At 47.6% G+C, this 24190-nt stretch overlaps 1 protein-coding gene across 2 annotated transcripts; it reads right to left on the reverse strand.

The window, feature by feature from the left end:
* Positions 1-5258: 5258 nt before the first annotated feature.
* Positions 5259-17841, reverse strand: LOC119435368 (uncharacterized). 2 transcript variants are annotated; one of them, XM_049659821.1, is made up of 12 exons: positions 17715-17841; positions 17000-17065; positions 16485-16548; positions 16016-16310; positions 14654-15044; positions 13813-13986; positions 13632-13734; positions 12517-12600; positions 11515-11751; positions 11228-11399; positions 11016-11164; positions 5259-5378 (listed from the first exon to the last, which is right to left on the reverse strand). In XM_049659821.1, exons 1-12 carry the CDS (start codon positions 17793-17795, stop codon positions 5314-5316), a joined length of 1881 nt encoding a protein of 626 aa, XP_049515778.1. In that variant the 5' UTR covers positions 17796-17841; the 3' UTR covers positions 5259-5313. The 2 variants fall into 2 exon arrangements, with proteins under 2 accessions (XP_049515778.1, XP_037558183.2); XM_037702255.2 differs by lacking the exon at positions 5259-5378 and adding an exon at positions 8920-10263.
* Positions 17842-24190: the final 6349 nt, after the last annotated feature.

Raw genomic sequence — 24190 nt, forward strand, 5'->3', positions numbered from 1 at the left:
GCGCTATCTTTTGGATAAACCCACATTTATTAAACTGCCCTGTGTTCGGGTCCCGTACCCCGGACAGTGACGGACCATGCGTCGCGTTGATAGAAGTTCGTCCCTAGGCGGATGTGCAACACTCGCGGCGGCGACACGGCGTAGACTCCCGTGCTGCTTTGGCACCACACTCAGAGTTCTCGCGCAGTCTGCGGTTTATACGACGCTACCAGCACGTGTGTGCGCCCTCTTTCCTCGGCGCTTTCCTCGCCACCAGTAACAGACACCTGTTCACTCAGAAGGCTTAAAGGTGAAGAATGCTACGCGTCAAGTGGCAGAACATGCGTAGATTTGATTCGCTACGTAGTTCTGCCCTACGGGAATTTGTCACTCAAGAAGTTCATGGAAGAGCGGCATATACTCAGTGGCGTATAGACTTCACAGCCATCGGGATCAACCCACATTTTAGACTACGCTATCTTTGAGATGAACCACAAAAACGGGCTGAAAGTCGCGAGATACTTTCCAGAGAATCGGCAAAAAAAAAACTGGGTTGCACTCGCCGAGACTGCTTTGCAATTAAATACAATATTTTCGATCAGGTAGACGTGTAGCACGCACAGTTTTCTGCGATGTGCAGCGCGTGCACATAGTGTCGAACGAGGCTACTGTACCCTGTCTTCTGCAGGAGTAGCAGAACGTCCCGCATTGTCAGCCTTTCATAATTTGTGCAGGTGTTTTCCCCTGGTTGTTGCAACGTCCAGATTTCCAGCTTGCCAAGAGGCCGCTTAAAAAAATAATTTATTTACAGCACTTAGCCCCAACGTACCCAAAAATTATTTATTCTATGTGCCATAAATCACGCACAAGTGAGCTGCTTAAGTTATTCAGTCTGCAACACGTTCGTGTTTTATATCTCGTCCCTGTTTGTGATGTTTTTTGCCACCGATCTCGGGGGCGTGCGGGTGGTAAAAGAGATGGAGAAGGAAGACGGATGGCGACACAGCAAACAGATTTTTTAATAGCACGCAAACTCGAGACTCAAACTAAAAAAAATCAAGCACACTAAAACACACTGCGGGAACAATACTAACAAAGATACAAACTAAAGCCCAATATACTAAACAAGTTCGAATTCACGCCTACGCTCGTCTGTGGCGGCTAATCCTTCAAAGTCGGGCAACCCTGTCCTATCTCGCTGACACACGCCTGAAACTCTACAAAGAGTCACCTTGCTGCACCCGTCGTTGTACGTTTGTCCGAGTCCGAAGCTCGTCGGCCCTTTCCCTCAGAGTTCAGCGCTCTCGTCGATTCTGTAGTCGTCTCTGCCTTGCCGTCGGCGCGTCGTCTCTTTTATCGGTGGTGAGCTCGTCGGTATTTCGTCGGTGATGAGCTCGACAGTAATTCTTCAGTGACGGCGCTCGGCGTTGCTTAGGCCCACCTGGATAGGCCTAGCGTCGGGATGCGTCGCAACTTCTTCATGAGTGCCGACGTGGCGTCCCGAGGAGAATCTACGTGCCGGTCTGCCGCAGAAGGGGGATCCTCTTAGGGGGTGCCCGGTCCCGCCGTGAGAGGCTGCAGCCAGTCCAGGAGCCTCGCTCGAACTTGCCGAGGTCGACGGCCACACCTTGGACGGCCAACGTCACGGACTCAGCCAGACCCCCAAGTATCCCGTCGCCAGAGCGAAGCTGGCGATGCGACCTTCCTGGCCCGGAGCCACGTCGATAATCCACCGACCGCGCCGTTCATCCCTCGATTACGCCTCGGCTCACGCGCCTCGAGAGTTCGTGCCGTTCCGAACACTGTGCTTCACGTGCGCTTCTTTTTCGCGCCGCAGGTGGCCTCTTACATGTGACACTGTTCTTTCGCGCCATGTTTTATCGAGTAGGGAATACCAACACGCCCGACATTCAGTGTTTCTGAGAAAACTCGCGAGCCCATCGTTTGGTGGCAAAGAATCCTATGTTAACTGAACGGAATTGCATCGCCGAATCAGCGATCTTTCCTCCGTACGTAGTCATAGCGTTCAGTGAGGTGCGATTACCTTCTCTAGCTGGCACAGAACAATGAGATAATCTGCCTAGCCAATTGAACAACGTGTATATTGTTTTTACAACCAGGTCGAGCACGCGCACAACCTTTTTGGCAGCCCCGTTCTTGAAGCGAGGCCAGTACAAACCTCGCTGTTGTCACTTGAATCCACCGCATAATAATAAATAAAATATACTGGGAAGGAGCCCCCTATCTGTATTCTTCGTAAAAAAACAAATAATCTGGACATAATACATGTATGACTAGAGACGGCTTTTAAGTATCTCTAAAACATGCGGACTTGTTAAGAGGATGCTTTACCTCGACCGCTTCTATATGAATTCATAGGAAAGGAGAAATTGTTTTCTTTTTCGGCAACTGAGGAACCGGTACCCAGCTTGTTACATTTTAAAGATTAAGTTAAAATGCTGTAACTTCTACCAGGGTACTGTTTAGTTAGGCGATCAGTGTTAAAAAATGTCGCAGTTTCACCCGAAAGGCGAAGCATCGATTGCGATAGCAAATTAGTGGACAGCTGTATGAAGTAAGGGTAGTGGTTTTGTCGGCCGTATGAGCTTGTAAACGTTCGCTTACTAACCAAATTAACAAGCATGGTGTCACGCGTGTCAGCCGTCACAGATGGCTTTGAAGATGCAGCGGCCCGGAGTAGAACCCCCCTCCCTGCCCTCCCCTCGGAGCGTTGCGCGCGACGGAAGACACCGTGCTTCCTTCTCACTTTCCTTCCTTGCGTGCCCGAAATTGAGCCGCGATCTTCGGCTCACCCTCGCACGCTTTCACTCGCGCATACAGCATACGGCGCGCGGCGACGATTTTTATCACCCTTGGACTTTATACGGAACCTCCCAGTGACGGCTACGGCAACGTCGATGACAGAAATGCGCCTGGAGTTCCATATGATTGCTGCCGGAATAAAATATAATTATTTCAATATCTTCCGAAGTTCCGGCTCGGCGACTCACAAAAAAACTATATCACACTTCTGTAAATTGCGCTTATATTACACTAAAGTGGACAACATTATCTGCGTTATACCCCCCTCTTAAAGGGTCCCTGAAACGGTTCGGACAAATTTTGTAGGCGTGTAGGGTACAGCTATAGTAGAACATTCACACCACAATTTAAGTGAAGCGTCACGTATTAAGAGAACTACAAGCGATTACAAGTTACCCTCCTCCCTAATCATGCTTTTCCTCCTCAACTCGTTCGCCGAGCGATCGGGGCTCGACCGGGGCTAAGCTCCGCCTTCACTGGCTCATGCGTCACGATGTGACGTCGCGCGATCACTTCCGGTAGAAGAACACGCGAAGCCTCTCCGACTCCGACCTCTCGGCCGTCGATCCCCATCGAAAGCCAAGCAGCGTGCGTTCTGTTCGACGATTAGTCGCGTCATGGACCCGGAGCTTGAGGAGCGGTTGCGCCGGATGAGCGAAGAGATGGGTTTTGACCCTTATAGCGACACACCTTTTCGCAATCCGCTCCACGCTGACGACGGCAGCAACGATTCGCCACCGCCAGACTCGCCGGATTCTCCTGATGACCCCGACGACAACAACGATCACCGGTAAGCGTAAACACAGAAATTGGAGCTGTCCAGCTTGTTACGGGGAAAATAATTCAAGTTGTACCGCGTGCACTTTACTATTTCTGCATTTACGTTCGATCGCGTTCTAACCGATTTGATTGACATGCTCTCTAGGTTATTTCGCGATGAATGTGTGGTATATATGATAACGACCGCCTCCGATGAATCTGGATGATGCAGGTGCGATTGTGGGCTTTGCGAGCGCATGCCAACGCCCCTTGAGCAAGTGTGTTGCCGTGACGTGGCACAAGTGGTTGAGGAAAGTCCGGACGGTTGCATTACGCAACATGAAGAGTTCAGGAGCGTCTGCCTTAGCCCCGCGGTACTAGGCGCATTGTATTGGGAGCTGCAGGAGAACGGTGTGGCGGTTGAAGGAGAAGTTCACAGGTAATGTTAGGGTTACAGTATATCTGGAACTTGCGGACTACAGTTAGCGGACTCCGATTGCAACCTTGACCGCACCACTTTATGCTCTTTGCCAGGAAGTATCGCTTTTTAGCGTACCGCCTCTTTACACGGTGGATTTGGAAGAGGCTGGGGAGACGCAACAGGGTCGTGTTACCTGCATGCGTCGTATCCGCCATCAGGAGACAGTTCCCGTCGGCCGAATACGTCGGCTTCAGATATCCACCTCTGTAAGCACGTTCAGGTATGACCGAGTTTATCAGATAATTGGCAGAAATTTAATAGCAGATTGTTTGTGCCATCAATGGTGCATTCATAAATGTGATGTTCCTTTCACATCACTTTATGGAATAAGGAGTCCTTTTTGGCAGCATAGAGATATACTACTTTGCCATCAGAACCAGCTAGATGAACGATCATGTTCTAAAGTACTTGAGTTTCCATCAAACCTTTCCTTCACTTTGCTACAGGATTCTGTAGATGTGCCAAAGCTCTCCCTCATAGTTACATGTAGCTACACAATTTTCTTTCAAACCTAACTCAGAAATTGGCACCACATGCAAACACCCACTAGCCGCTTGGCAACAAATATGGTTTGTGCACAGTTGGCGAGTGCTTTGATTGTAGTCACGAGGCCTGAACTAGTTCAATGATTAATATTTTTCTTCTCGATTTGCCCGTACAGGTTATCTGGAAGCTGCAACAAATGCTGGCCCTTGGCTTGGTCAAGTCTTTGATGCTGCCCCAAGGAAAGGTGGCTGCCTGACTGCATTAGCCAAGTAGTTCTCTTCGCTTGCCTGCTCGGAACAGAGTGGGGCACATTTCACCAGACGGGTGTTAGTGTGTTGCGGGAGTGTCTCAACACTTTTTTTATTGTGCAAGTACGCCCTGCGGCATAAATTCATGAACATAATAAGGCCTCTTTCCAGGGTTACATGCAGGAGTGGCATAAACATAAACAAAGGACCGTGTGTCCATTGGCAAAAGTCAGGCGGACGGCCGAGTTGTTGGCCCAGGCTACGTAGATGGCACGCATGGACTGTCTGAAGGCCCGGACAGCTTCTGAGAGATGCAGTCTAGTGTTCCCTCCGTAGCAGCTGTGCGACAGAAAGCGCAGGATGCAGGGGATGCCTGAGCACCACCTGTCTACGTGGCCCGAGCAGCCAGAGTCAATGAGGTGCCCACACGTATCCTCATGAGGCCGTCATGTGGTTGCAAAGGACTGACGCGACACACTTCATAGCATGGACCAAAAAAGGCGCAATTTATTTGCAAGGACAATATATAGTCTTGGGTCATGTGTTGCTCGTGGGGCAGTCTGCTGGCCTAGATGTGGAACACAGCTGATGGATCTTCCGTTCTAAGAAAGAACAAAACAAGCACAAAGCAAGAGGTTGAGTTCAGATAACCTTGCCACAGGTTGCAGTCTTCCGGGTAAAATTTCTCATTTACTGGATGGTTCAGCGAACACTTTCAAAAATTTTTAAAGGTCGCCTGTGGCAAGTTAGCACAATCATACTTCATGAGCGGGTCTACTCGAAGAGGCGGACATTACTTGCACAAAAAAAAATTAAATTGCATATTTCACTAACTAAACAAATTCCCTAATTAAGTTTTTAACTAATTACCTTATGGCCCATATTGCTATTTACAAATCCTAGCCATGGAGTTCTCAATCCGGATCCACTTGAAACAAGTTGTCAGGATGACACCAGTTTCGAGATATTATTTCCCGAACTTTGCGGAGAAATCCACTGGCATTCCAGTTACTTTTATGCTTCAATGCATAAAACGACTTAAGCATTACACACTGATTCCCGCCACTATTTCTTGCCAGCCTCGTTCCATTCTAACTCCCTTTCTTGTTTGACCAGTTAGCGCAGTCTGAGAGGTTGAGGTGACATTTTCTGAACTAGCTGATAGCAAGAGCCTCTGAACATCCTCCTTGCATGTGGCCATAGGCAAGTTGGAGACGGAATGAATCAAACTTGTACGGCCTATTGCATTCCTGGAAATCGGGTCAGCGAGGAATTCAACTTCACCAACCCCACTATATATACGCACTTCTCAGTGTAAAGTGAGGACTGCATCTTGGATTGCACCAAGCACGGAGCCGAGCATCACACTCTTGCTTAGTTGCGCCACACACTAGGACGTCAATATATATATATATACATACACATGGATGTCCTGCAGGTTACCTAGCACTTGGCTTATGGTCATGTGAAATGGTTCTGGGGTGGCGCTTATACCAAATGGAAGTCAAAGAAAGCAGTACCTGGCGAACAGTGTGCTGAAGGTGCCCACTTTCGAGGCACAGTTGTCCAGGGGAATCTGAGAGAAACCTTGGTTGGCGTCTAACTTGGTGAAAAAGCTGGCACCTGCTAATTCTGCTTCAGTGTCCTCTTTGCTTGGAACGGTAGAACTGCCCCCTTTTAATGCACTCATTGACATGACGCGGATCCATCCGCACTCTCAATCTCCCATCTTTTCTCCTTACTGTGACCAGTGCATTCACTCAGTCCAATTGGGTTTCGGTTTTGGCTATGATGCCTTCCGCCTCCATTCGCTACAACTCAGTAGGATAGGGATAGGAATAAACTTTATTTGTCCAGCGGTTATGGCTGTTGGTGCCCGGGGCTAGGCTACCAGGGGTCCATCGCCGGAGAAAAATCTTTCGAGATCCTCGGCAATGGCCCTGGCCCGCTGGACGGCCCACTCCTGGTCCTCGGGTGCCTCGCTGAGGAGGGCGGCTTGCCATCTCTTATCGAGGCGCCCCGCTTCAGAGGGTCCTGCTGTTATCTTCCCCCTTCCTCTTGGTCCTTCTTCAGGGCGTTGACATTCCCAAAGTATACGGGCCATACCAGCCCGTTCGTGCTCGCACCACGGGCAGCCGGGCGACGGGTGCAGCCCGGGCCACAGGCGGTGCAGGTGGTAGGGGTTGGTGAAAGTGCCCGTCTGCAACCGCCTCAGGTCGACTGCCTGGGACCTGTCCAGCTGCCCGTGGGGTTGTGGATATGTCATACGTTCTTTCCTGTAGTGTTCAAGAACCTCTCGGTACGAGGCCAGAAACTCCTCGATATCGCAGTCGGCGTCCCCATGGCCCCCAGCTCCGTCCGACGCGATTTGGGTTGTGTTGGTAATTCCTCTGCTGGGGTTCCGCACAACAATGGCGGCTGCCCTCTGGGTGATCGCGTCGCGGCGGGTAAGTTGCCTCGCGACGAGATGGGCACGCTCGTTGTGGTTGGGCGGGATGCCGGTGTGTTTACGTTAGTATTGTTGTCGTCGCGGCTGTTGTCTTCTTTAGTACCAAGCTCCCCGACGTGTGCAGGGAACCATTGAGGGACTTGTTCGTAATCGTGCCGGACATGAAGTCCCCGGCTTTGGCGGTGAGCATGCGCGCCACATCCGCGGACACCCAACCTTTGGTGTAGTTCCGGATCGCTGATTTGGAGTCGCTTATGATCAAGCTATCCTCCGTACCTCCGTGGAGTACCGCGAGGGCTATGGCCATCTCCTCCGCTGCTTCGGCCGACGGCAGCCTCGCTGATGCCGTGACTCGAATCCTTCCCTTCGTATCTACGACCGCCATGGAGAAGGCGGGCTCCGCCGCCGTCGGCCAGCCGTGTCGTTGATGTTGCTGCTGTTGCTGCTGCCGTTTTTGTCGTATTAGTAGTAGTGATGGTGGTGTTGGCATCCCCGGTTCGTCTCGCACATTTCGTTGTAGTGGCGATGGTGGTCGTCGTCCCTCTTCGCCATCAACGTTACCGGCGGGCCGCGGGTACCTGGCTGCATCGACGAAGAGGACGCCTTCTCGTCTTTCGTGCTCCTCGAGGATAGCTGCCGCCCTTCGTTTACGTCTTTCCACGTCATGCGCCGGGTGCATGTTCTTCGGCATGTATTCCATCTGTATGGCGTCCCTGACTTCCGGTAGCAGTGTTTCCTTCAGTCCCCCCGCCTCATGATATCGAATCCCGAGCAGGTCGAGGATTTGTCTTCCCATTTTGGTGCCCGACAGCCTCTGTACGGGTCGCCGTTCTGGTGCTTTCCGGGTCGAGCAGGTGCCCGAGAACCTTCCAGGTGCGTCCCGCGCTCATGTTCCCGTTCATCGTGTCACACAGCTCCTGCCATTCTTGCTCGCACAGGCGGCCGCAATGCATCTCGATCTCCCGGTTGATTTCGGCGATCTTGCGTATCTTCCTCTTGAGTTTTTGCTTACTCGCTCTCCGTTGCATGGATTTATTGGCCGCAAGGAGATGTGCCAGCCGGCTGTCCACTCTGGACGGTTGGGGAGCGTCGTCGTTCCCAGCTCCCCGGGATCTGTCTCCTCCTTCTTTGGGGGATTCTTGTCGCCAATCCGTCCATTCGATCTCATCGGTGGCTTTCGCTACGTCCGCAAGTAGTTCTCTGCACCATTCGCTGATGTCTTCAATCGGGCCCTCCTTCTTGTCTCGTTCTCTATTTTTCCGGAATCTATCCCAGTCCACGATTCTTGCCTTTCGGCAGATGTCCTCCTCGCTTTCACTCTCTCCCACGGTCGCACACAGGATTCTGTGTTCACTCCCCAGGTCCTCGAAAGAGTTCGACCAAGTGACCACGTCCGTGCCCGACCAGACAGAGAGGTCAGGGGATGTGTCGCGGCACACTCCCTGTCCGATCCTGGTGTATGAAGCCGGTTCGTCGAGTACAGTCAGGCCAAGCTCGTCCATCAGTACACATGGCTTTCTTGAATGGTTGAGGCACTCTCCTCACGGGCATAGCAACTGGTCCAGCGCCGTCTCCCAAATTGATCGAGTACGTATACTTGGAGTGTCCAGTGCCAATGAACAGCTTCAAGAATTTGTCACTGATCCATTGCTTCGGGTTCTTGCAGGCTGACACATTGTCGCCTGCAATTATGGGGCAGCATGGCATCAAGCATCGTCGTTACTTCTCGACCGTGGAGAGGACCGAATGGCGTCGTTCTTGTTGTTTCCTGCCGTGTCGTATCATACGAAAATGTGACATATGGCAGTATATTGTCCCAATTCTTGTGTTCCACATTGACGTACATACAGAGCATGTCAGCGAGGGTCTTGTTGAGTCGTTCTGTAAGCCCATTTGTTTGAGGATGGTAGGCTGTTGTCCTCCTATGGGCCTTGCCGCTGAGCCTGAGCACACTTCTCAAAAGCTCAGCTGTGAAAGCGGTTCCTCTGTCTGTTATGACAGCTGTAGCACCATGTCTTATGACGATGTTCTCAATGAAACGTTATGCCACTTCAGCTGCCATGTCACTCGGAAGTGCCTTGGCTTCTGTGTACCTCGTGAGGTAGTCTGTCGCAACTATGACCCATTTATTTCTGCTGGCAGATGTCAGAAATGGGCCTAGAAGGTGCATTCCAATTTGCGCAAACGGCAACACCGGCACTGCAACGTGGTGTAAGAGCCCAGCGGGTTTAGTGGGTTGTACTTTGCGTCACTGACAGTCAAGGCAAGTTCTGATGTAATGCTTCACATCGGCTGCATGCTTTGGCCAGTAATATTTGTTTTTGACTCGTGCCAATGTCCTTGTGTAGCCGAGGTGTCGTGAGGGGGCTTTGTCGGGGCAAGCCTGCAGGATTTCTTTGCGGAAAGTATGTGCGACGTTGCTGGCATCTGATCGTCTTTGTCATCACTATCATGGCTCAATGCAGTGGGGGTCGCAGCAATATAGCATCAGGCCATGTGGTGCCCGCCAGGCAGCGTTGCTGGCCTAAATATGGCGCACAGCCAATGCAGTGGTCTGCAAAGCTCCCTTGAAATGCCAAGTCTTTCATGCTGTCCCAAGGAAAGGTGGCTACCTGACTTCGTTTAGCCAAGTGGTTCTCTTCATGTGTGTACTCTCAACAGACCAGCGCATACTTGACCACGGAGGCGTTGGTGTGGTTCAAATAAATCATTGTGACTGCATTGCGGATGTGTGTGTACACTTGAATTGTACTGTCATGTGGTCTCCAAAGCTCTCTTGACACGCCAAGTTCTTTATGGCTGTCTGAGTGCATTAGCCCAGTTCACACAAACTGTGGTGGCTGTCTAGCTGCTATTGCTTAATGTTGATGCCACTGGGAAGCGAGTGCGCCTTTGTGCGATGAGCTCCTGCTTTGATGGTCTTTCAAAACCAAGTGACATGTAGCACGGTGGAGACTTTTCACAGCTCAGAAAGCTCTCCTTATATGAAGAATGTTCGCAGCGCTCGACCACATCTTGCATGAGGTCATCAACGTATCCTGCATAGTGAAGAGGTGCAGTATCAGTATGAAGTTGTGCGCAAGTGTTCCGCAAGAAACTAAGTTGTGCGCAAGTGTTGGCAACCATTTTTTCAATTTTTTTGTGCATTATCTTTTATACATTAGGATACATTCATACAATAGGATTCTGCTTCCGACGCTCAGCAGAAATTGCTTTTCTCAAATGCAATAGAGTTCAGTAGAAGTGGTCCAGCAGTTGTGTAATGAGAGAACTTCTCAGTTTTACATGTATTCGGATAGATAAATAAGAGTTGACCCAAATTTGTACATTCTGATTAACACGCATGTATTTGCAGCACTCGCCCAAGCATAAACATCTTCCAATAGCCGTAAAACTTGGTCGTCTATAGCACCATGTTTGTCTAGCTAGAAAGAATTGTACACAAAGATCAGCTTCCCTTATCATCCTGCAAATTCATGTTTAGGTCGAACAAAAACCTGTACTGTACATATGTAGAGGTTAACTGTTATATTCTCAGTTCCTGTGAGTACGATTTTGCCAGATTTGGCACATCTTTATAGTTTCATTGGTTTCCTGCTAAGGTCATTAAAAATGCCGCCGCAGGGCATAATACCCCACGGTTTATTAAAACATTCGTTGACGAAACTAGAGCTTTACAAAACAGCAAAAATGCCAAAAATATCGCACTGCAGGGTAATTGCCCTATGGTTGGCAAGAATTTCGTGCACACGTGTTGGTATGTTACAATCTGTCCAGAAATGTTACATACCGTAGCTTGGGTCCTCTTTCACTGTAGTCACAGTGAAGTGGCCTCGCCTTGCCTTGGAAGATTTAATCTTCCACCGCTGCTCTCCATCCTGAGTGAGTGCTTGGTGCCGTGCAGCATTCTCGTTGAAGTGCAGCACAGCGAGCCTCGTTCTAATGAAGAGAGGTTTGAATTATACCCTTGTCTTATCTCTTAGATGTCGAAATTAAAATTACCTCTCTTGCATTCCGTCCACTGAGAAGGCATTGGACTTTGGAGCAAACCGATTCAGCACGCTGTGGAAGGACTCCAATGAAAACGTTTGCACCTCAGGAGAGAGCCGGCGGATATCCTTCAGTAGTCTCGCATTGTCGACAATGGTTTTGAGACGAAGAAATGCAGGTGATGCTGAAACAGATACGTATAACAAATTAAAAATCTTTTTAGCTTTTTATCTGAAGATGTGATGTCCACACTAAGAAATGCTGTGTAGGGCAAGAATACAATTTACAGTAGTGCTTACCTGGTCTCAACCATTCCCTGTCGTCAAGGGAGTCATGGAGGCATTTTTTGTAGGGCCCATCATGGCCATCGTGTTTGTTGCACACGTGGTTGAGCAGGCTTCTCCACATGCTGATGACAAGCTCACCATCACCTTGGCCCATGGCAGCCACCCAGTAGAGGTGGTTTAGGATGCTTTGGATCCAAGGTGTGATAACTTGATGTGTGCGGCTAGCAGCCAGGAGCTTTTTTTTCAGACCTAGAATATATGACAAGGGGTTGTTATTAGATATTTTATTTACTGACACTGCAGTCATAAAGCAAGGGTTGTCGCGTGAGCAAGATGGTTGTTACTAAGCAAGTAACAGTACCAGGTGCTGTATTGACCAATCTGGACCATAAAATGCAATCTTTATGCAAATTTATTTTCATTTTAAGAAACCAACACGCATTCCTGCATGTCACCTGTCCTTTTAGTATGCACACATTTCTAAAGATCACTTGTGATAAGAAAGTGCTCCACCTGCTTAGATGCATTTGTGCAATAGACAAGCATAATTTGCACAATAAATCGCATTGCAACGTACAGGTAGGCAATAAAAAAAATCCACTCTCTTTAATTACTCACTTCACATCACCTGTTGTAACTGAGAAATTGAAGCAGACCTGTAGTAAAGTCTGTAGGAAATCTTGAGACTAGACTCTCTTTCAAGATATGCAGCCTCCATGTGTGCTAAGAAATATGTCGCCGTTCCAGCTTGCAGTTCCTTCAAAGTGTGTCACACAGTTCGAGATTACCTTGGCCACAACAACAAACCATATTTTAGAATATTTTGGGCACAGATGTCGCAAGAATGCCATTGGTCTTAGGATTTAAGCTAGGCAGACATCTAGACATTGCGATCAATCATGCAAAAAAATGTCTGCCTTGTCAGGTAATCCTCTTGAATAGGCTGAATTGTGGTTCATGCGATTCTTGTGCGTGCTATTGTTAAATTGGCCTGAAACCAGGATATGTGCTTACCTTTAGCAACATGCCAAGTATCAAACCAGTGCTTAATCTCTGGCTTCTCCACGCGGCAGTACCGGTTGACACCAGGATGTCGGTCTGTGAAAAGAATGAACCTTAGTGAGCAAGGAGGTTATATAAATCTTCTAGAGTAGCAGCTCCTCGCAGTCACCTACGGGAGTGAGTGAAGCCACAGCGATCATGTTGCTAGCGGCAAAAAAGAGTGCATGCGTCGCATAGGCGGCCGCGGAATACACGCAGGAGTCAGTTTCATTTGCAGTACCGCAATAATATTTTGAGAAGAAACATCTTTAACATGTAAATCAGCTCACAATTAGCTGTCGTGAAAAAAAAGTTCTGCATCCAGCTCTAGCTGCAGGCTTTGAGAGAAGCTATCAGCAAGACACTTCGCTGTGTTAAATTACGAACAGTCTGTAATGTCATGTGACTGCTCAATATTCACCCCTGAATACCCGCTGGTTGGCAAGGAAAATTTTCAGTCATCTTTTGTAAAGACGTAGTACGCTTTCCAGCAGCAATTTGTGACTATACGGCGCATGAAAACAAGACATTTTGGCACTAACGTTGAGTATATCACCAAACTGGGATCCATTATATGTTTTTCAGCCACTAGATCACATGTAAACAAGAAAAGGTGTGAGGCACATGTAACCGAGAGCAATTGGCACCCACAACGACAGCTTCCCTGCAGCAGCTGCCCGCCCACATCACTAAAAGATTCCACCATGCACACGGCTTCCTTTTCCAGCACCAGCAAATCTCCTCACAGCTCATTGCATGTTGCCATTAACAGCTTCCACCACCAACCCTTGCGATAAGCCTTTTTACTTATCTGTTTCACAGCAAGTGTGTCGTAGTGTTAGAAAAAATGTCTTTTTTTGTATCATTACTGGCAGTGTTACACATACCTTGACCCTGCAATAAGATACATATCCAGACTTAGGGGCAGGGGAGGTTGCTATTTTGGACCTTCTCAATATACGTGGCTAGGCATTTGTTCTCAAGTTGATTACAACAATGTAAATAAGATGCTCTAGCATACACAGCAGCAATGCTTACTGTTTCAGATTGCATCACCAAAATTAAAAAACACAATCTCTGTATGGTACCTGTTGTCAGCGAACGTATCCTGATGCCCAGCTTCTCGACACCCATCAAGCACTTGGCAAGCCCTTGTTTTTCCATAGAAACACTGTTAGGGACTTCAGGCGACTGCACAAATACAGCAGATAGTTTCATAAGAATTTACACAATATGCGTATAGTATGAATAGTAGCACTATGTGTTTACCTCTCCAACTTGCACTTGTTCTGTGTGCAAAATGCAGCCATTCTGCATAGAAAGCACACTGTATGTCATGTACTTGGCACTGTAGCCTGGAGAGTCACAGCGCCCGTCACCTGCCAGGTCGACTTGCAAGCCAGCAAGCTCACTGGCCATTTCAGCTTGCTTACGGTGGAAAAGCTGGAAAAACAAGTGCATAATATATAAGTGCCTAATGCATTGCTACAAAACTGCTACAATTTTGCTACCATAACAGCATCCTAATGTACTGGGGTTGTATTCAGTTGGGGCCATGTGCAAGGCACTGCCAACTAGAAAAAGCAGGATGGTAAAACTGTTCAATGTGAGCTAAAAGAAACACAAACAGTTTCTAAATTTCAACACCATGTACCAGAGTTTGTATTCTTTAGAATCATGATGAAGCAAGTTAGATGGGCCAGCTGGTTACAAGAATTAGGCAGCATGATGTTTCGGTGCAACTTTAGATGGCACAGATTGAGATAAACAGGACAAATGCCAGTGTTGGTCCTCAGAATCCCTAATTTGACATCTAAATTTGCACTGCAAGATCAGGCTCTATGATATCAGACTTGGCAGTCATGCAAGGGCTGTTGGTTGTACATTACGTTGCTAGAACATTACCCTAGGAAAAATTCAAATAGAAATACTTTATTGGCTTCTATAGGTCTCATCTTATTGGATTATGAAATTATCGACTTGATACACTAATAAAACTGATAGCCTGTATTGGTCTATTAGCTTACAGGTGCATTGGTGTTGTATAAAACCATCAGACTATGCCTAAATCATGCTCTAGTTCTTTGTAAATGTGGCCCAGTAGGCGAACCTCGTTTATGGCAGGCAGCAAGTAGGCCCTCTGGTAGTTGTAGAAGGTCCGTTCTGTGATGGTCTGCACGCCGATAGAATTTAGGCACCTCAAGGTCGCAGCCACTGCACAGCCAGAAAATAGCACTCCTGCTGCCAGAAGAATGTTTCCAGCTCCACTCCCACGAACAAGTGGCTGGCTCCTCCACTGGAGCATGTGTTCTTTGTCACACATGCCCTCCACTATGAGCAAAGTGCCCACAACCTTGGAGCTGATGTCGCCTACTGCTTGGCCACAGACCTTGCAGGTGGTGAGCAATTCCCGCAGGCAGCTCTCAAAGACAATGAACTTTCGTTCAGTGTGCAAGGGCTCTTCTACCCTTGTGGGGACTTCTGAACTCTCATGGTGAGCACTGCAGGCAAATGGCATCAAAAAACAAGTCAGTACTTGGGTGCTCATATGTCTATTTGGAATTGTACGATGCATGGTGGCACCAGTTAGTTTGCTACCATTTTGCTCGTTGCAAGACATGCCATCTAAAAGCTGTCTGCCTCGCCTCCTGTGTATGAAACAGAGTTTAGCCACATGCTTCTCAAGAGAATTCTGCTGCCTTTTCGCATCTATAGTTGTTTCCACACATATGGCACTCTAAGTTGCAGTCACTCTAGCCCCCTATCACAGCTTGAGTATCATATAGCGTCTATGAGGGCTATGAAGGGTAAAGAGTTGGATATGTTGGTAGTTCATGTTTAAAAAAAAAACATCGTGAGGGAAAGGGACAAACGAAAAAAGCCACACACAGCGCTGTTTAAACAGAAGCTATCACTTTTTATCTCCAAAGTAAAAAAAAAATTCATATCTTTACTTGGCTTGTCCAAACAATCTCAAGATTACTAACATTTCCAGGTTTTCTACAACAATAACTTGCTTCTACCCTGCCATTTGAACAAAGCATGGCAAATGAACTGCTGTCTTCTCTGGCACGTCATTATGGAATTCTGTACATGATAAAATTAAACCATTGGTATATGTTGACACACCCTGCACGAAATACTCGCTCAATAAGCTATCGGAAGGCAGTCATTAAATTATAATTGCAATCTTTGCTTTCCATTTAACGTTTTCTCGCTTCTGTTCTTTTTGAATTAGTATGTTTGTAAAGTTCCTGACCTTTGCTGATATGCTCTCGCGCTTGTCCGTTTGTATTGTGATGTTTTTCTATAATAATTGCATTTGTCCAGTTCTTATGTAAACCTTTTGTGTAGTTTGTTCTCAGATTTTGTTAATACGATTAGCATTCTGGGGTTCACTCATGCACTGTTATGAAAAATTGTGAGAGATTTATTTTGTTGTGAGTCTACTGTATTTTAATGCACAAGATACCTGAAGAAGCTCTCGCTGAATGATGGCACATAGCTGGTGTCTTCTTGAGCTGCTGGCTCGTCTTCATCACCTGCACAAGAGTCATCCATCTCCATTGGCACAGGCGTTGAACCACGGAGAGGTCTGAAGTCTGCTGGGAGCAATGGTAGTGGGGTGACTTGTATTGCAGTGTCTCTTTGGGCTTCAGGGCATGCAGCTTCACGCTGATTCAGCACTGCACTTTGTGTGGTGGAGGGATGCTTCGTCTGTGTCGCTGTGGAAACCATGATTTTCATGGTCATTTGCACCTGCGTGGCTGGATTAAAACCGCTTGGGTTAGCAAAACTTTTTTGAGTGAAAAGGTGCCTAATTTCTTATCCATAGTGAACATTATCTGTTATTCTGCTGACATGAAAATTCTGCCAATAAAGCCCTGTTTTGCAAATGTGCATAGAATGTGCACTGTTTCTGAGTTGTTTGGTCAGCTTACCAACAGACTGGCATTCTGGTGTCGTCTGGGTTTCCACTGTTCTTGTGGTTTTTCTTGTGGCTGTCTAATATGTGATGGAAAAGAATAAATGCATACATGGAAGTTCAGTATCTTCTTAAATGCATATTTCAAACATCACACTTCATTTCATGCATCATACATTACGACGCATCAAATGCATCACAATGTATTTCATAGATGAAATTGGCATTTTTTTATGTTATTAAAATAATTTCATGCAAGGTGTGTTGCTTTCAAATTGCAAGCCATTCAGTTTAAGGATGTTCAAAATGCTTATGGTACGTGTTATGAAAATGACTTTGGCATATGAAGTTAGCTTCTCTAAAGTAAACATTTATTGAGAGCCACATCCGTTGAACTGCCCTGTCCTAGGCCACCCTGTTGCACAGTGTGAAGCTGCATATGAGTGAGGCATTATGTAGCGCCTGTATGCGGTACATTTATCTGCTGTTCTCTTGTTTCAGTAATATCTTGTATAAGTTGAGAGTACTTACCTGGCTGGCGGAGGTTTTCAATACATCGACACGATCTGTCACGCTTTCCCGAGGTGGTGTATGACCCTGCAAGAAAGCAGCAACTTGTTTGGCAGCGCACACACATAAAAAAAATTAGATTATGGGGTTTTACGTGTCAAAACCATGATCTGATTACGAGGCACGCCGTGGGGACTCCGGAATAATTTGGACCACCTCGGGTTCTTTAACGTGCTCCTAAATCTAAGTACACGGGTGTTTTCGCATTTCGTCCCCATCGAAACGCACATGAAGGACAACAATGTTTCCCACCGTGCTGATTGCATTCGTATCGGCGCATTCGCAGTCTAGTTTCGCTTTCTGCACGTGCATTGCGCTTGATAAAAGTGCGTGAAAGCCGATAACATGCACTGTCACAGCTACATTACAAGCTTGACCGTGCACCCTCAGAACGACGGATACTACGATTATTTATAGAACGCCGAGCTCTTGCCGATCGACGTGCTAGAACCAAGCAGTCCGGTCGCACTATACCTGGAGGCCGCGAGCTCAATTATTTGCTAGGGTAGGTCTATTTGCGCTCATTGTATAGGAAACATGCCAGCCGCTATACTCTGTGGACTTCTCCAAAATTTTTATCTAGTCCGAACACATAGATAGCGGTACGGTAGTGCTCAAAGAGCATAGTTCTGAAATCGTGCCCGACGAGCAGCACACGACCTGTTTGTGGACTTACCTTTGCAACGGGAAGGAACAAAGACGGTAGGGCCTCGCCTCTGAGGTGAAAATTCTTCGTGCTGCCTCCAAACCGTTGCATTAGCACGGTATCGTGGTTGTAATCATCCGGTGTAAAGTGACGACCGCAAACGCGCAGATCCAGGCGCCTATCGGATACTGAAAGTCCGATGCGCTGCAGCCACTTCGCTCGTCTGCTGCCTTGCAGAGGGACACGATGTCGCAGCTTGACATACTGCCAGTCGCTGCGTTTGCAGCCCACAACGGAACAAGGATGAACCATGGTGCTCGTGAAAAGAAAGCTCGAGACCAACACTGACCGCGCAGCTCTCGTGAACCCGGAGCACGTTGTGACACAAGCAGACGACACTTGCTGTGGGCCGGAAGTGCTTTTTTTGTGTAGCGATACATGTCCTTGTGCATTCTCTTTCTGTTACTTTATTTTTATAGAAACAAATTAACTAACATCTAAACTATTACGAACAACATTTGTTCACCATAATGTTGCAAAAATAATCGATGACGCGCCCTGGGCAGCCAATCAGATAGCTGCCCCAGTGACGTATTCTGGGCAAAACACGTCATCTGGGCAAAAAAAATAGCCGCTTGGCGTGCTGCAATCGGTAGCCGAAGCACATCTTTAAAACCTTATAATAAATTACACGCTTTACGTAGAGCGCTTAGATGGGTCAATTAATGATCAGAAGGACCTACTCTATCGACTCAGTACGTTTGTACAAAATCGTCAAAATCGTTTCAGGGTCCCTTTAAACCGTTCCAAAGAGTCGGGTGACTTCAAGATATCTGAAGTTGAGCCGCTGTACATAAGTATGTGAAATGATATTGTGTACTCTCTACCGTGCAACTCATCTGTTGCAGTATGTTTCTTAAAAATGCCTCCCCCCAACCTTCTGATGCAGTGACTGAAATAAACTGTCTGTAGGAGGCTTATGATTCTGAAATGCGCATGTTCATCGCTTGCTTAAATCATAATGATAGAAGAATGCAGCAGTATACATGCATTCAGTACAAATTTTAAGCTAAACATTTCGACAGAATTACCTGTCTGGTTGGGAAAATTGATGAGAACTTAGTGACTCCAACCAAGTAAGTATTTAATAGCACGACGTAATATAAACCGCGTGAAGGGCATCCTACCCTCTGTGTATGTCCATGGCCTCGGAGACACGGCGAAAAGAAGACCCCCCGCTCTAGATCACCAACACCAAAACATATCGCTCCCCCCCCCCCCTTTCAACGGCTTTCCCGCGGGTAAAGTGTCCCCCAGCATCGGTCATCCCAGTCAACCAGCAACGCCGCAGCCTCCCCACCCTTTCGCCATTTTCGTGTGTATAATAGGTGCCCTGTCGAGTGTCTCCCCACCTTCCTTTCTCTCCCCTTTCTTACTATGGACTTTTTAAAAGCTGCACACCGTCACGTCCGAAGAATACCCCCTGAAGAAGGAGCCGAATTGGCTCCGAAACGTCGGGTTAATAAATACCCTTACTTGGTTGGAGTCACTGTTTAAGTCCTATTCAAGACAAATGTATTTTCTATGTTTCGAACGGGACTTGTGACTGGTGCAACTGGGTACAAAAAAAGTTTGATGCTAAAAGTGCACCCTGCCGCTGCAGCACGAAGTGCGTGCATCGCGATAACATACATTCTAGGTCCATACCGTGCCCCGCCATCCCTTGCAACAGATGTTAGCGTTGCTTGCATAAACTCATACTGTCATATTTAGCATGAGGAAAAATGAACACAGCATTCTGAACCTCTGTGCCGCCGCACTCGCCTGCTGCGTCCTTAAATTAGCAGTAGTAGCTAATTAGCAGACGGTCTCGCGAGCTTGGAGGATGTAGGCGGGTGCTTTCTGCATGAACAGCGACGTGACACGACCATTATTTCGGAGTAAGATCTCCACAGCAATTTTAGGGCCAATAAATATATTTCACCACCACCACGATTTTGCTTACGTCCGTGAGGGAATTCAACTTAAATTTCTCAGGCAATGAACTGGCTAGCGCGACGTTATAAACGCTTTGCGAAAACGTTTTACGCGCTGAGGCTACGAATACACTTTACTAGCTTCATGGTGTGTCGGCGACCTACGCCTCTGAGACTGCACCATTTCGGAGGCCACGCTAATAAAAACGCTGGGTAGGGGGCTATCTACGAGTAGCAAAGAGCAGACGATGGCAGCCAGTAGAGTGACCTCCGGCCGCGGTGCTTCGCCCGAAATCTCGGACAGTCTCCGACAGCTGGATCACGTGACTGTGACGCGCTCTTCTGTCAGGGCTAGCCGGCCCGGAAGCCGCGGACGGTTTGCGGACAGTCCGGGATTGCATAATCGAAGAGGCCCAGTACGCTGGCGCGAAATCTCGCCAAATAATAGCGGCTTGTCAACTTGGCGTGATGATGACGATGCCAGAAAGTAGACACTGCCCTGCCGCTTCTACGTACCGGCTGGAATGACCGCAGGTGCCATCTCGCCGTATACAGATTACGATAGGAATAAACTTTATTTGTCCAACGGTTATGGCTGTTGATGCCCGGGGCTAGGCAGCCAGGGGTCCATCGCCGAAGAAAAATCTTTCGAGATCCTCGGCAATGGCCCTGGCCTGCTGGACGGCCCACTCCTGGTCCTCGGGAAATTCGCGTGTTCTGTATTTTATTCTTGCATGGAGAAAGGTGGCGCGTTCCTTCCTTCCTTCATACATGCACTCCCATGTAGAGGGTTTTATTCTGCACACGGTTTAATCTCCACTACTTGCATATTTGGTTGCTTTAAAAACTCAATTCTACCTGTAATGATGAATAAATTGCCTCGTCCGTTTTGTGCTCAAATATACATTGCAACTTATTTAAACATGCTCAGTGGTTCTCGTCTGATTGTACTCTGTCGATGCCTTGCGTCGTCGTCCTGGCATCCCGGTGAAGTGGGAGCTGGTTGGGAGAGACATTTTATGCACGGCTTTTGATATTTTATTGCACAAAAATAAAGGGTAATGCCGAGCAATTAGTATGGGGAAGGGGAGTAGCTTGGGCACCTCGGTATACAAGCTAGTTTCATTCGCATGCACAGAGACCATACTTAATTTATGCGGGTGTCACCTTTGAAGAGTGAACAGGCCGATTTGTCATGTATCCGGAAAAGATTGAAAGATAACCTATGTTTACAGTGCGGAAAAAATTAGGGCAGCTTGCACTAGTGCTGCAAAGCTGAAGAAACACTCCTTCTTGAAGAACAAAGGTTTGACGAGAATTGCTATTCACACCGGCTCATGGAAAGGCTTTAGGAATTTGAAATGCCACAATTACCAGCATTCAGGTCTTAGTTTCATTTAGGTCATTTAGACTCTTCGATGAAGTAGACTGAGGATATACCATCAGTGTGCAATCCACAGTTCCTAGGAGTTTGAATGGAGGAGGGTGGCTGGTGAAGCCATCTCTTGGTTCTTGAAAGAGTGCGGTTTCCACGTGTAATTCCACATATTTTCTATTTAAACAGTCATGCCGTCATGAAAGTGACACAGCAATTGACACCGATGAGCCAGTGGCACTTTGGGAGTCTGCCATCTGTGGCTCACATGGATGAGCTCTCACCAACCAAAACACAAACGTTACACTATATTTTTTTGCTTTATTGAATTCTACTGTTCATGGGGAGCAATATGAGGTATTTTTTAGCGTTTTCTTGCGCTTGCACAAAAATGCATTGCTTTTACAAATTCATGGTGTGCAAAAAATTACCCAAATCAGCTATAAAGAAACTAAAGCAGGTTTTAAAAGAAAAGCTCAAACTCTGTAAATGGTGAAAATTTCATGAGCTGTCACAAATATTCAAGAAAAATGTTTTCCGAGTAGCATATCATCTTAAGTAAAAAAATAAGAGTTTTAACGCAACGAGAAAGCACATTAGAATGTTGCCAAAGGGCAAGAACGATCCCCGAGGTAATGTTAAAAAATTGCAGTAGGGAACAAAAGGCCGGTCACAAAACTGCTTAAGCACAACCCCATGTTGCAAAGCCTTAGTAGAAGAAGTGCTCTTTAAATGCAGGGGTATGATAAATAATGAGTTAACAATACAACATATTCTTCACTAATGACTATTTTCCTGTATTTCAGTCTGCAGCACATTTCACAACCTAACACAAACAGATGGAACAGGTCTGCACATAAATTGCATGTGTGGAAAAGGGAATCCATTTGCACCATTCCCAAAAACATTCACATTTTATTCGAATCGTACACAGAAACAACCTTGTTGTAAAACAAGGTCATTGGCCTATGGCAGCCAACGCTGTAGGAGCAGCTGTTCCAGGAACGAGATCTGCCAGTCTCTGCCCATTGATGTCACCACAATATAGTTGTTGCCAAAGTCAATCTGGACGTCCTCCTCTCCAGTGCATTAGAAGCTGTCGCACCTGGAAGTGAAAGGAAAAGAAATTGCAGAAATTTTTAAAATACCACGTACAGTAAAACCCCGCTGTTACGTTTTTCACAGGACCGTAAAAAAAACGTAAGAGCCGGGAAACGCAAGAGCCAGGAAACAGGAAAAATTGAGAAATGGGAGTAGTGTTGAACTGGCACACAATATTATTTTAATTCTTAAGCCCAGACCACAAGTACGCTTGCGGACGCGCGTAAGCTCGCGTCTTGCGGTTGCCGCGCCTAGCGAGGAATGGCGGTTTGCATCCACAAATACGCGAGACAGCGTGCGCTCACTGGCCTCACTTGTTTACACTTTGGCAGACGCCACTTCGTATTTCGTTGTTGGCAGTGCTTCAAAATGCTTCGATATCTATAAACGTAATTGTTATCTTTTTGGAACTGTTAGATCAGCCCGGGTACAGTGCCTAGAATGTAAGTATATTCTAGGCACTATAGCCCGGGTGCGCGATAACTGAGAGGAGCTGATCACTGAGATCGCGCCGCGTTTCGACGCGTACGAGCCGTGCCGCACCGTCTGCGCATGCGTGGGCGCGCGGACGCGAGCTTGCGCGCGTTTGCAAGCGTACGTGTGGTCTGGGCTTTACGTGTGACAAAAAGTAGTTTCGCCCGACAGCTGAAGTATCGATTACGATGAGCTATACAAAGTAAAAATAGTAATTTTATCGTCTGTATAAACTTGCAAACATTCCGTTATTAACTAATTAACAAACATGGTGTCAGCGCCCACAGGCAAACATGAACACATCACACTCGATGAGCGCGGACATGCGCAGTTAAGCGCCGCTGCAGAAGCGAGCGAAGTGACCTTCGTGCAGTTGTCTATCGCTTCAACCCAAACTGAGCGCCGAGAACACGCCGCACGCACAAAGCCACGAGCCGCCGACGCACCTACACTGCGTAGAATCTGCCCCCACGCAGATCGCTATCAAGATACGGCACGCGGGACCGCGCGCCGCCGCGCAGTATGATGCCAGAGCACAACGCTGCCCGCTATCCCTCCCCCCTCGCTGGTGCCTCGAGCGCAACGGAAGGAGGCGCGCTTCCTCCCTGCTTTTCTTTCGCGCGCAAGACGCGGTCGTCGGCTCCCCTCGCACGCTTTCACTCGCACGCTTTCACTCGCACATTCAGCATACGGCCGCGCGGCGACGTATGCTGTATGTGCGAGTGAAAGCGTGCAAGGGGAGCCGACGACTGCGTCTCGCGCGCGGAAGAAAGCATACGGCGCGCGGCGACGGCGTTATCGCCCTTGGACTTTATACGGAACATCTATGAGCCAAAACCAATTTTAGGGCCGCAACGCGTCATAGACATCATCTTAAGATAGCAAAAGCGGATATCAAAGGCCATACTTTTGCTGGCGGAAACCGAAAATGCGTAATAAATGTCGCCCCCAGCACTTTGGGCGGCCAATGTTATCGTCAAGCAACCAAGCCAAGCGACATGAAAAGTCAAAATGGCCGCTCGGGCCGGCGCGGTGTGGCAGTTCGCAACGTATGATACGGGAACGGTCCCACAGTTGCGACGTAACAGCGGGGTTACCAACGCATTGGGTTCTATGGGAGCTGTGCCGGGACCAGCCGAAAACGACGTAACAGCCGGGAAAACGCAGCACCCGGGAAGGTAACAGCGGGGTTCTACTGTACTGAAGTCTCTGTAAGAGATATTGGTAGACCTCAAGCTTCTTCACTGTAGATGCTTGTGTTAATGCTGATTGTGTTGACGTTACGTGATGTTACATTATTGCAGATACCATGCTCATCAGCCTATTTATGTTCAATGCAGGATCAACGCCTGTCCCATTGATCTGCAATGACCCATCTGGTGCACATTTAATGACCAATTGCAGCTCCCAACTGAGATGGTAATGTACTTTAACATCACACTGGACTAATATATGAATACCATTTGCAACATACCAACCAGTGCCACTAAGCAAATATTTTTTGTTTAATCTCCTCCACACGAATGTATAATACGTTCTTTCCTTCCCTCTTCATACCCCAGCTATGTGAGAGACTGCCT

The sequence above is a fragment of the Dermacentor silvarum genome, unplaced genomic scaffold, assembly GCF_013339745.2.
Source record: "Dermacentor silvarum isolate Dsil-2018 unplaced genomic scaffold, BIME_Dsil_1.4 Seq657, whole genome shotgun sequence".
NCBI classification, from domain to species: domain Eukaryota; kingdom Metazoa; phylum Arthropoda; class Arachnida; order Ixodida; family Ixodidae; genus Dermacentor; species Dermacentor silvarum.

What these genes read in the sequence shown, in the direction of transcription:
- LOC119435368 (XM_037702255.2), bottom strand. Translation starts at nt 17,795, where the DNA reads ATGCAACGGTTTGGAGGCAGCACGAAGAATTTTCACCTCAGAGGCGAG. An exon ending in TACTTGGCATGTTGCTAAAG is followed by an intron (nt 11,752 to 12,516) that starts GTAAGCACATAT and finishes CATATATTCTAG; the next exon opens with GTCTGAAAAAAAAGCTCCTG. An exon ending in GAAAGAGGACCCAAGCTACG is followed by an intron (nt 10,264 to 11,015) that starts GTATGTAACATT and finishes TTCACTATGCAG; the next exon opens with GATACGTTGATGACCTCATG.